The sequence below is a fragment of the Geospiza fortis genome, unplaced genomic scaffold, assembly GCF_000277835.1.
Source record: "Geospiza fortis unplaced genomic scaffold, GeoFor_1.0 scaffold217, whole genome shotgun sequence".
NCBI lineage: Eukaryota > Metazoa > Chordata > Aves > Passeriformes > Thraupidae > Geospiza > Geospiza fortis.
In genome coordinates this window covers 747,912-761,564 of record NW_005054392.1, presented here as the reverse complement: position 1 = coordinate 761,564, position 13,653 = coordinate 747,912, and the positions used below count along the sequence as shown (strand labels likewise).

The window sequence follows — 13,653 nt, the reverse complement described above, 5'->3', positions numbered from 1 at the left end:
GGGCTGGGACCCAAGGGGAGAGGAGAGGAGCGGAGCTGTCGGGGTTGCGGACTCGTGCTGTGACAGCCGAGCTTTGCCGTGGCTGCCCGGCACCGGGCGCTCCCTTGCGCTCGCCCAGGGTTTGTGCTGTCCCCGTGCTGAACGGGGAAGGTGTTGGGCGGGCGCTTCTTCGCCGATGTACTTCAGTACATCCTGGAGTCCAGGTCCTGAGAGGACGGAGATACAATATCTTCTGTATTCGAAGCTTCCATTTTTTTCATATTAGAATAGAATTACCCTCTCTCGTATATACTTACAGTGTCCCTCGTCTCTGCTCCTGGTCTTTTCCCTTCCTCTTCTCAAGTTCGTGTCCTAGATGTAAAAGGATGTAGATCTGGAGCCTGTATTATGACAGTTGTCTCCTATTTTAGTGATACTACAACACCACAAACAAGGTGTTCTCCTCGGTATTCTGGTGTCATAGGAGAATCACCCTTGTTTTCTCATTTTCTCTGCTTATGTTAGATCATCTGGTTCTGTGGGCTTTCTCAGTATTTTCTTTTGAAAACTATCACATGCAGTAGAATAATGCATGCTGAAGTGACTTTCAGCTTCCATGTAAAAACTACTAATTATTGAAGAGTTTCATTGTAAAAATTTTGTTTAATAAATTGATAAGAACTTCTCTAGTTACAAGTGTTGCAATACATTTGTTCTGTTTTGTTCTGCAACTGAAAGGGCTAGAAATACTGTTTTAGTGAAATACTGTTCTCTTACACAGCAGGGGAAAATTTTCTGATGTAAAAATCAGCGTTAAACTCCAAAATACATCCAAAAAGCAATTACTGCCAGAATAGTCTATGGCACCCAGAACCTGAAGGCAAAACCAGTTTCTTTGTTGCAGAAGACAATGACAGTTTTTCAACACATGGAAACTGTTTAGGGCGTTGCAAATGATGATGACAAAGCTAAAAACCATTGTAGTTAGTATACAGCTATAGTTGTATAGGAAAAGGAGAGTAAAATAGAAGGGCTCAGTATTGTAATCTCAAAGCATGCACTGATGTTAATTTCCCCCTCTCTGTTTTGCATATGCATGCCAAAATATTTTGAGGGGTGTTAAAACAGGAAATAGTGGATTGGCAGTAAAATATTGTGGAAGCAAAGAGGCTTTTGATCTTGCAGGAAGATTGTGTTGTCAACTTCAATGGGACTCTGTTCATGTTGTAGGGCTATCAGTGCAGAGCAGCTGCTGAATTAAGACTGTAACTTTTAAGTTAGAGTTCCTCAGGTAAGATGATACCTTGTTGCTAAAGTTGGGATCAGATTTAGAAGAAAGTAGTGTTTAATGTGATACAGTTCTCCCAGATACGTTTCAACCAACTTAAAAATTATTGGTTACCGAAAGACTAAAATGTTCCATAGAATTCTTTTGGAGAAGTAGATCCGTCAAAGTATTTTCCCCTCTCTAAAAACAGCTACATAGCATTTACAGCATTTTATGCTAAAAGTGAGAATGCAAATTGGATGCGGTTAATTTGATGTTGTCCATTGTTTGTCTTGTGTGGAACGTAGTAAATGTGTGTGTAATGTAGTGTATATTTTGTATAACTTAAAATAATGCAGGCTGTAGTGACACAGTATGTTTTCTTCTGCAGCAAATCCTGGTAGAGAGGTTCTTGCCCCTGCCCTTATGCCACAATTCTTCTCTTGATTGTTCTTACAGAATTGCTTGTGAGGGAGGCAGTGCTGTAGGACTGGGTCACTTTCTCATGGCTTGTGAAACATCAACATTTAAGCTCCTCAATGTCTGTAAGCTGTTGTACTATTATGGTTAGAGAAGCAGTAAACTTGGTTGTGCATAAATGAGGGCTGGGGAGAATGGGAACTTATTAAAGTGGTTTTGCTTCCAAATAAAAACATCATTGGAAGATTCCTGTATGCTACATGTTCTTTTTCTTTAAAACAGCTATAAAGATTATTCTCAATTATAGGCTGTTGTTGAGAGTTGCTAGTGCTTCTGTTTTGTGGCAATAAAATTCTCCATTTTGTGACATTTGCTTTACTGCTCATTTCACTGTTGCCTTAACTATAGAAGTAACTTTTCTGTAATGTAGCAATCATTGTGTTAGGGCAGTACGAAGTGATTTTGCGTATTTACAGTGCAGATTTAGGCAATTATTCTTTATCGACTGCATCTTTGCTGTCCTGTCTTAAAAGGGACAAAACTAATAAGGAGGTTCCCAGAATTTTGCATGTTTTTCAGCACATGCTTAGGGACAAGTGACTGAAGAGTGTTGCAGTACATTGTTTTGTTGTTCTGATTTTTAACTTCTTGTTGCATTGTAAACATGTTTTTGCGCTGTTAATTTGAGGCATCGTAGATGCACAATTTGACATATGCAAAATAAACTTGTTTAAAACATGCTCTTCACAACAAAAACGCTGTCCTTGAATGTGCTTTTGCTATGAGGTGTTCAGCTGCTTTGTTTCAGTGATTCTTGAAAGTACTTCTCATTTTTTTAAAATGCCTTATTTAAATCTGAATGATTCTTTCTTCATTGAAGCCTTAAAACAAATATTTTTCACCTTCACAGAATAATTATTAAAATCTTTGCTTCTTCCTAGCTGAAAATAGTTGAACATGTTCCTTCAAACTTGAGTAAACTTCTCCCTAAAATATATTTAAAGTAAGATCTTTTAGCAGACGACATTTCTAGGAAGCTCTCTAAATGCAGATTACAGTAGGGTTAGAAATCATACTAAACACAGAAATAATTACCTGTATTTAAATAAATAACTCTTGACAGGAGAGTTTTTAAAATTATTAATCTGCCACATAGAGGTGCTGAGGAAGGAGGAAAAGAATTGGTGAGTTATGTACTGTTGTCTTGCTTCGTTGAAAGTCTTTTGATTCTAAGTCTAACTTTTTTTCCCTCTCTGTACCTTCAGCTATCTGCTGACAGGTTACTACTAGATAATTTCATCTTCTGTCTTTCATACTTGGGCTTTTGCCAAGTCCTGCTACTTTACATGCCAGCATCTTAGAAATCAGCTTTTCTTTCCCAGCTGAAGGACACAAAATTTGGTTCCCTGTCCAATTCACAAGCAATCGAAGTTCATTAAGTTTCCTTGTTGTGCCTTTTTCCTCCAGTCAATGTCATACACCATAAGACAAGCTTGCTTTGCTTATTTCTCTGATTATGTTGAGTCAATGGTGTTTTCATCATATATACCTGCTCTTGAATCCACATTTCTCAGGGAAAGGGAAGGTGAGTTAACTTGGCTGTGCAGAAGTTGTTAAACATCTGTGGATTTGTTTCTTGCAACATTCTTTTACCTTCCTCACCTAATAAACTTGTGTTGCAAAAGTTAGCAACTCTAATTTACAAGATTCCATAGAATTTTGCACCTCACATAAGATCAGAGTCTTAATTTTCAGTGTGAATGATGCTTGAAATGAGTATATAGTCAAATATTATCAGGATCTGAGAATTCTATTTTTAAATATGCTAAATGTATTTGTCAAAGTGTTTTAATTATTTAGATAGTAAATAATTAAAAATGGCATCTTAGCATGCTTCGTCATGATGAAGGCTTATCTGTAATAAATCTGCACCTTTGGTGCAAGTTTCTGGTTGCTGAGGACAAATGTCTTTGGGAAATGCCATGAATGGAAAAGCATTGCATACAGTAAGCATAAGCTAGGTTCAGCAAGCAGTAAACATTGGTTTGTTTTGTTAATTTTCCTCTGTCATGTTTTTTCCCTTGGTTAATCCAAATCTCTTCTACCTCTGTCTAATTTTGCTTGAGGAAGAGTAATATAACTTGGATGAACATGAAGAAGGGAAATAATAATGGAAAATTAGACCAAATGTAATGACTCCCCTGTATGAGCGCTTTTTCTGCCTGTTGTGTGCATTCAGTGACTACTCCTTCCTTCATCATGAATGTATTGACGCTTCAGTGACTAAGCATTGTAACTTATGACCAGGTAGTGAAGTGGTTAGAAAGTGAACTATTTTTTTCAATTAAAAATTAACACATCCACTGATAAGTTAATTTAAGAATATCTAAAATTTCTTAAATTTAGTTCATGTCTCAGGTGGCAGGCTTGAAATCTGTGATGCTATTTTTTGGAGCATTGAGATTTAAAAAAAATTTTTAGCAAGTAATTTGAATAATCGCCTAAAGAAGTTTCTGTGAAACTTTTTTCTTTTTAAGTAAGATTTAAGTATTTGCTAATGATTTGCCCATATCAGTGAAGTGTTTTGAAGGAATTTCTGGACCCTTGATCTTTTAAGAGGCAGGCCTTCAAGTAAATCAAGACAAATAGATATCCCAAATAATAGGAAATGATAACAGAAAGAAAAAAAACCAACCTAAATTTAATAACATCATGTTTTATTGGTGTGTAAATTAAGATTGTGCTCTTAACTTTTTTTTTGTTGTTGGCATGTTTTTTGCACTTAATGTTAGACAGGCTGTCAATGTAATGTTAAAAACATACCCATACTTTCCCAGAAACTTCCAAAATTCAGTGCATCAAAATCCAAGTCCTCAATCATTCAAGAGAAAGAGAGGGCATTTTTTGCTGATTATTTATATCACAAATCTTTATAACTCCTAGTAAATAATTTTAATTAAAAATATTTTGTTATTTTGCTTGATTGAAGATATATTTTTATTTTTATATGTGAATATAATGCCACGTATGATTTTTTCCTGGTGGTCTGAAGCTGCCTAGTAATCCATAGCAACATGGAAATGATACTGCAAATGTGTCCAAAACAGGTCATTACTGCTGCATGTAGACATTTTAAAAAGAGGGAATCCTCTATGGTTTAGCTTCAGTATATCTCTAAGCTTTTCTTTTAATGCTACTGTTTCTTTCATCCTGATGTAGTATTAGGAGATCACCAAGAGCTTCTGGAAAGCCTAGAAAGAAATGCGTAATATTCATTTATTTTGAGTTCTTTTGAGTGATTGTTGATGTGAATGTTATCCCTTAATACCACAAAGTCATGTTCTTTAGTGCTACATAACACTTTAGGTAAATAATTTTATTAATTGTTTATTAGGTTAATTGTATTAATGTTTTAATTTTTAATTTAAATTACCTACGTTTGGCAAAAACTGAGTGAACTCTTTTAAAGCTTGAGATCAGTAAACTGTCGGCTTCTCTTGGACTGGCTGACTTGTGAGTTACATTTTAAGACTTCAGAACTTGAATACTTTAATAGTGGACTTGAAGACAAAATAGTTTTAAATGCTTGCATTGTTGAAATACAGCTTCAGAAATTCTTTCTAATTTCTGCTAGTAGGACATTTCTTTGTCATTTTGTCCCAAGAGTCAGAGTTATATTTTGCTGATCTTCTGATCTTCCTCAACTTTCATGTAGTACCAGTCCCTGTCTTAATGAAACCACCTTCATGATGACAAATTTCATGTGATCTAGCTGCTGGTCTGAGCAGCATTGGCTTTTCTGAAAGCTGCAGAGTGGCTGCATGGCATCTGCTCAGTAAGGTGTGAGATGTGCACCATCTGCCTTCTTTGCAGATCTGCTAAAGCTGTAAGTAGTTTTGCTGCGAGCCTTACTGTGGAGAGAGTTCCCTGTCTATCTGTCTGATCCAGCTAACTTTATCTTAACCTTTGCAACACTTTTTCATTGTTACTGATGATTGTTGTCAGTTTGCATTGAACTCTTTAGTTTTGACTTCCCATGTGATGTGTAAGTTCAGCCTTCTCAAATGTTGAGGGATTGAGGAGTGCTCGGAGGTTAAAGTCTCCCTCATCCACACATGAGTTTAAAGTTCATTGGAAAATGAGGTTCTATGTTTTTGCACCCTGAAACAACCCTAAAATTACTTTTTTCTTTCATATACTCCTCAAAGTTTCTTCATTCAGCTGCTGATAGAGATTTAGACAAAATCAACATAATCATTATGATAAATGTGAGTACATGACAGAGAACTTCTGTATAAATCTGTGTGCTAGAAGGCTGTGTTTAGCAGGCCTTTCTCCTCCCTCAGAGAAGAAAATGGTTAATACCAACTTTGCAACACTGCCCTATGGTAGGAGGGGGCAATACAGCTGTGGTTAAAATGTCTAAATTAGTTAACTGCAGGCTTTCAGATCCATGAAGATTAATAGAAAACTCTTACCCGTTACACCAAAGTGGATGGGTTGTTTTTGAAGGTGATCCTTATTAAATAGGGAAGGATACTACCTTAAAATAAAAGTGAAGTGTTCACAGGCAAGTTTGTATTTAATTGAAGCTTGAGGCTGTATACTAGTTTGTGTTGAGCCTAGCTTATGATTCCTAAGATTTACGTCTGCAGGTTTTGAGAAGCATTTACATGGTAATTGAATATTTATTATTATTATTATTATTACTATTATTACTCCCATTTTCTTAAAAATTTCTGTCACTTTGGAATTTTCATGGGACTTGATATTTGTGTTTCATTTCTGGTGTGTAAGATTAACTCTGAGGGACTTGTGCTTTCCTCAGTCTTTGTGTGGTTGTGTCTCTGAATGATAGACTCTCAAGTGAGTCTCTGAATGATAGACTCTCCTTCTAGTGAGCTGTATGCAACCTCCTGTTTAGATAATGTTTGGATATTGTGAATCCAAATCACAGTGAAAATAGATGGACAGCTGAATGTTTGAGGCAGATAGCTCTTAAATTATCAGCAATGCACAAGAAATTTGTATGTATGAGTGGTATAAGAAACACTTGTTTACAAACACCTACTTTCAATTTATTTAGCACAAAGAGCTTTATATGGTTTGGGTCAGTTTCTGTTACTGGATTTTAGGGTGCTGATGCATCACTTCTTGTTCTAAGTGCTTTCTTTGTGTTCATGCTTTACAGTGAAATCTTCCTATGCTCATTACTAAATAAAATTCTATTAACTGAACCACATTCTTTCCCATCTTTTTTCTTCCTCTGCTCAAACAAAAAGACCCTGACTTTAAAAATGTCAGATGATCAGGTGCTTAAAACCAACAATCTTCACATTGCTTGCAAATCAGGCTGTGGTTCTGTTCCAGCCCATTCTCCTCTGGAAAGCTGCTAGCTGGTTTTTATGGGTCAGGTGGAGACTGTCATTTGACCCTGTCTTGCACTATATCCATATCTTTAAAAGTGAGAGGCATGGATTAGATGAGTGGACCACTTGATAGATAAGGCTGGGTGGTAGCACTCAAAATAGTTGTGATCAAAAGCTCTATGTTCAGGTGTAGACCGTGATGAGTGGTGTTCCTCAGGGGTTGGCACTTGGACTGGTGTTGTTTAACATTGTCATTGACATTGACAGTGGGATCAAGTGCACTCTCTGCAAGTTTGTGGAGAGCAAACTGTCCTGCATCTAAAGTGTTGTGGCCAGCAGGGCAAGGGAGGCAATTCTACCCCTCTGCTCTGCACTGGTGAGACCCCACCTGGAGTGCTGCATCTAGCTCTGGGGCTCCTAACATAAGAAGGAACTAGTTGACTTTGAAGGATTCTTCTAACCCAAACCATTCTATGATTTGTCACAGCAGTAATTTCCATCTACGTGAATGAATCTTTTGTAACATAAAGCTGTATGTGCTTTGCATCATGCCTTAAGATCTCTGTATGATTTCAAAATATCACTGTTTTGCTGAAAATTCATCTTCCTAAGTGAAGTATTCTGCAGTAGTTATGGAGAAAATAATCTAAGAAGCTGAACTGTGTGGATGCTGAAGTAGTTGGACTACTTGTGGATGTTGAAGTAGTAAATGGTTTTGGGATCTGCGAGATGATTTTTTTAATACATAAAGTCAGCCACAGGAGGAGTTTGAGTAGGTGTTATGGTTTGTATAGTAAGCTTGTGTGCTGGATCATGTGGCAGTGACACATCCTCTTTTCTGATCTGGAAGCCAGTGTTGGTGTAAATGTTGACTGTGTGAGTATTTTATGGTTTGGTTAGAAACGTGTTTGGTCAATAGTCAGGATACTGTCAGTGAGGTAGGCAATTTGAAACATAAGCACTTCAGTAGTGCATTTGTTGCTAAATAAAAGACAAAATAAAAAGATAGGTTGTTTACTTGTTGGAAGTCCATGGTGTCTTTTCAGACTCTTCTTTCCTTGCTCTCTGACAGCCAACTGCTCAGTTTCCCAGGTTACATTCAACAGCGGTATATTCCCACCTTCAAGTCCAAGGACTGCTCTGAGCTCTTTTCCTGTTTTCATGGTGTTATTTGTGGAAAAGAGGCAGACCAGAGAGAGTTTTCAAAACATGCTCCAATTATGTCAAGTTGTCATTGCCACAGCCTCTGCACAGAGTAACTCTTGAACTTGGCAGGCAGTGCTCCACTGTTAAGTACTTACTTTTCAGCTTCATCCCTTTGAAGCTTGGAAGTTGTGCTGATATAACTCTGCTTTATTTGAGTTTACTTTTTATTTCAAGCCGTCAGTGTGATTGTGCATTATCCTTTGCTTGTAAACACTTGAATATCTGATTTGTTTGCAGTACAAACTGATTATCATTCTTGAAACCCAACAGTCTCCTCAAGGAGAGATTTCTGTGCACATTATAACTGGAGAGGATATTCTACTATGCATTTAATTGTGAATTATTTTCTTCCAATATACAGCTTCGCTTTAAGCTTTAGAAAATGGTTTTAGTTAGCATTTATTAATTTAATTTTTTAATTGTTTTGGTTTTTTGGTAGAGGTGGCATGAAATTAGAATGTCTTCTTTGCAATATAAGCTTCTATTATTGGCTTCTTTAGGGGATATACTTGTTTTCTGGACTTAATTGAGAATTTGATAGAGACACGTTTCTGGCAGAATTAAGATCCTGGTAGCTGGTCATCTTGGGACAGACTATTGCAGGAAAGAAAGGACTTTTTTGGAGTTTGGTACCTTACAGTTGTTATGTTTCTCTATATTCAGCTGTGAGACTAAGAAAAAAAATCTTATTGTTATCGACACAATAAAAATGTTAACTAAGTCAATATTGACCTTACTGTTTAGGGCTTGATTGTTTTTCTTAATTCCCACCTAAAATTTCATGTTGTTTCCATTGTATGATAAGCAAATTTGAAAAGCAGACAATCTATGGGGGGGTAGCTGAGAGGGTGTTGGTTTTTTTGAGGATGGAGCATTATTCCATAATTGAAATAAATAGCTGACAGCAGATGCAGCTTCTTCCACAGGTTCTGAGTATGGGTAACTTTCTTCAATTCCTATTTACTGATGAAAAAGATTACAATAATCAAAGACAGTACAACAGTCAGCAAATCTCATGATTGTTTGCTGAATGAGAGCCTCCTGAATGCTCAAATCTTTAAAATATTGGTAGTTTCTGTTTTCAGGGTTTTTTTTTGTAATTTGTCTGTCAGTGTAAGCATCTTATTTGATAGTTGTACGTACTTTGACTGGAGCTAAGTTTTGTGAAATTAGAGAAGGTTCTTGGCCTTATCATAGGGCCCTGCAGTTGCGCTTCCAAGCTGTTCTTTTTGTTCTTTGCATGTTTATTCCACAAGGCATAAAAGGAAAGAGCAGGTGGCTGCCTACAGTTCTAGAATATATGCATGTAAAGAAATAAATAACTATTTTAGACCTTTTCTGAGTGCTTCTCAGCTACTGCTTTTTGACATCCCTTCAGCCTCCTAAAGCCTTTATCTCCTCACTTCTGTTATAATTAGCCCTGCTTATTCTCCTTTTTTAAAGTATATTTTGTTTGGAGATACTAACTTCTTAGTGATTTCTAATGAGACTCTAAGAGTAAAAGTTTGCTTTTTTTTTGTTTCTGTGCTTTGTTCACAGAACTGCTATACAATTAATCCAACTAATTTCTAGTGGCCAGGGAAAACTTTTCCTTACTAGCCTCTGTTGTTAGTGCCAGTGTATTAATGGATTGATTTGTTAGTTTTCTTTTGGGTACAATTTTGCTCAGTAAGTAAACTTCTGAACTGCTGCAAATGCCTGCTGGCTCAGATTTAAAACCTTGGGTTGAAATGAGTTTCCTCTAACTAGAACTGCTGTAGTATTCAGTTCAAAATGAAGTCAAAGAACAGGATACATCTAAGGTGTGGGGACTGTGAGTGGAGTGTATGCTTTTTCTGGGACTTACCAGATACAGAAATATTTCTAAAAAAAGAATATATTTTAAAAAGGAATTGTTTTCCTTAAAATTTTTCTTAGTAATAGTATATTTGTTTTGCAGTTCTATGTGAAACTTTGTCTTCAGACCAAAAAGGAATATGATCTGAGGAGTTACTTTCTTTTCTGAATTCAAGTCTGTGTTATATAGGATAATTAATTCTGGACACAGATAGTAGATAAGGAAAATCCCATGATTAAGAGGTGTAGTTGGGAGCATCCAGTAAACAGTCAGTAAAGTCTCTGCAGAAGTTAGCCCATTCCTGGGGTGTATTTTTTCAAAGAAACCCACTGGTGCAACTTCAGGACAATCTTACACAAGTTCCATAATCTGATTTTTGTGTTTTGGGTTAGATATTAATGGTGCTTAAATGACTTTTTTTTTCCCTTTTAAAGTATAATTTTGCAAATAAATCCTTTATTAAAGAAAGTAGTTAATGAAGCGTTCCATCATTGAAATGTCAGTTATTTGTGGTTTATATAGTCTCTTAATGCAAGTAATTAGTTAATTTCTTCCACTTGTTTTCCAAAGTTTTCTGTTATTCATTAATGGGCTCTTGAGAACTTCAAAAAAATAGAATTAACAATGTTTTAAAAAACTTCAATAAAACAGCAAGAAAAAATGGCTGCTTCTGACATCTTACATGCATGTGCATTTATATTTTATTTTGAAAAGTGAAATAAGATTCAGAGTGTTTTGATATAAAAACTTTTTGGCCTCAGTCTGCCCCAGCATAAGAATTCAGATTCAGTGGGAGTTTCTTAACAAAAGAATTTTTTTTCTTTGCTAACACAAGCCAAACTAAAGTACTGAGCAATGATGCTTCAACTTAACATTTCTAACTTACTTTTGTATATTTCTCAATAATTACTTGCATAGCTTCTTAAAAATATGAAGTATACCTTGTTTGGTGTGTATAGTAATACTAATTTCTTATGACTATATTTTCAGGATTTATCAAAGGTGTGCATGAAATTGAGTTTTCCTAGGGGGTAGATCTTTGCAAGTGGTTTCAGGAAAGCATCGGTAACTGCTGGGAAAGTCTTGTTCAACAATCACTGGCTTAAGCATCCTTTGGTCTCTGGACTCCAGATTTAATTTTAGTATCACAGAAGGGTTTGGGCTGGAAAGGACCTTCAAGGATGACGCATCCAACCCTTGCTATGACCAGTATGATGAGGGCAAGAGTGTAAGATCTGTGTAAGGCACATGATTTCTCACAATGCTGTGTATATGTTAACACATTTCACAGACTCCTGCACTGCAGAAGAGAAACAATGCCTTCATTTTTATATATTTGTTTGTTTATAGAAAATGGAATAATCAAAACAGACAAGGTATTTGAAGTAATGCTGGCTACAGACCGCTGCCATTATGCAAAATACAACCCCTACATGGACTCTCCACAGTCTATAGGTAAGAGCATCTTGCAAAAGGATTGAGATTGTTTTCATTTGTGTAACGGTGGCTGCTTTTGTCATTTATGTGTTAAGAATGTGAAAATAATTTTTTTTAATTTGGAAGGTTGTTTAGTTCTTTATCAATTTATTGCATATCTTTTAACTAAGCTTCAATTTTTTGCAGAATGCAGTTGACATATTTGGATACATCAAGTAGAAAGGTGTTTTTCAGCCAATATTAGTATGTGTAAATATGTGTTTGTTTTTCAAACCACAGCAGCTTGTGATGGTGCAAATGATGTAAATACATAAAAATAATTCGCATCCAGTTTATGGTAGAAACATTCCCTGTCTTTACAGAAATCATTCAGTTGGGACCAGTGCAAAATTTCTTAAACCATTATGTGAAATCTTTAAAAATAGGCTTTGAATAGGCAGGTCTACTGATAGGACAGTAATTTCCCATCCAGGTCTGTTTTATCTTTACAAGACAAGAGAATGATCTATATAAATGTGCTAATTTCTTTTTTCTTGATCTTCTCCCTGCCTTTAATTGTATGTGGTGAGTGAATTTTATTAGGATTTTGTTAGTTATATAGGAAAATTAAAAAATATTTTAAGATACATAAGCCTTTGAGTATGTATCTTTACAAAAACAAATATAGGTGAGTGTTCCTCCTATTCTTGCAGGTGTTTGTTCTTATTTGTTGTTTGCAAAACACACAAGGTTGTTCTCCAGATGTTCTATGGTCTCCACTACATGAAACTCAAACTAACAAATTTAAGTTTTTACATAGGGGCTGACTAAAAAGGAGTTACATTATTTGGGGAGACACTACTCTTTTGAATTAAGCCTACTTGCTCAGTATGTGATATTCATTCAATGCATAGTGACAAAATGGAGATTGTAATTGAGATCAAGGATAAAACCTTTTTTTTTTCCCTGTCCATCTCACTTCTGATGTAGAGTACATGTGTAACTGCAGGGGTGTGATGTTGTACCCTGAGTGAGTGTGACAGTGAAGGTGTTGCACTTTACAGTCAAGGTAATAGAGATTGTAAGGTTGCTGTCTGAACAACAATGAACATCTTCCATTCTCTTGTTTTACAGGTTTCCAAGCAACAATCAGTGCTCCACACATGGTAAGCTTTAAACTAGGTGATTAGTATAGTGATTTTATAAACATCCAGGTGCTTTTGAAATAAAATATTTATCCTAGTAAATCTAATGAGTTGATTGCAGTGACACTTTTGTGAACTGCTTACTGTGAGGAAGTAGAAGAGATTAATCAAGATTTTTCTTGCAGATGTACAGTAATAGGATGAAGGGTAGTGGGCAAAAAATGTATCACAAGGAATTCTGATTAGTTTCTAGAGTTAAAAAAGCTATGAGGTGGTTAAGCACTGAAACAGGCTTTGCAGCTTGTGGAAATTCTGTTCTTCTGATATACAAAGAAGCTGACTGAACAGGGTTCTAAGCAGCCTAATTTAAATGGCCATGTATTGAAATAGGACTGGACCAGAAGATTTCCAGAGATCTTTTAATTAGAAATTACTTTTTAATATATAAAATCATAAGAATTAGGGAGTGAACGACAGTAATTCCTATAGTATGCCATTGTGGTAATGCCTTTAAATCTTTGGACTGGAAAAAAAGATACATTGTACTGAATTGCGGGGCTTTTTTTGCCAAGTGGTTTGTGACCAGGGTGAGTGTTCTAGTTGGGATTTCAGTGCATACATCTAACCCAGGGATAATTTTTCTATGTTTCTTTATTTGAGATAACAGGTGAATAGAAGCAATATTTTGTCTTTGCAATGTTTGGAAGGTGTCAAAAAATGGTAAAAGTCTGCTTCTCTTGACTAAAAACTGTGTAGTTGGCTTAGAATTTACCTAGTTATCAATATAAAAAAACCCAGGAATTTTGTATAGAGATGTTAACAATATTATTCAAGAAAAGACTGAAAAAAAGTACAGTTGGTAAGAGGAAAAATAAGTATTAATTATGCTTCAAAATAAAGTCCCTTAAGTAATTATTTTTCCAATGCTTAGCACTAGTAGTATATGAAGTGTTAGAGCAAAAAGGTAATATATTCTCTAAGCAAATATTAACAAAGAATGTTCTAACAGAGAAT

At 35.8% G+C, this 13,653-nt stretch overlaps 1 protein-coding gene across 2 annotated transcripts in view; it reads left to right on the top strand.

Moving 5' to 3' along the window:
• Window positions 1–11,432: 11,432 nt before the first annotated feature.
• Window positions 11,433–13,653, top strand: part of PCMT1 (protein-L-isoaspartate (D-aspartate) O-methyltransferase) — a 23,702-nt gene continuing 21,481 nt past the window's right edge. For both annotated transcript variants that reach the window (XM_014308917.2, XM_005431763.3), the window contains exons 1-2: window positions 11,433–11,533; window positions 12,629–12,660. In XM_014308917.2, the coding sequence (XP_014164392.1) occupies window positions 11,467–11,533; window positions 12,629–12,660 (99 nt within the window). In that variant the 5' untranslated portion in view covers window positions 11,433–11,466. The remainder of the gene's footprint in view (window positions 11,534–12,628; window positions 12,661–13,653) is intronic.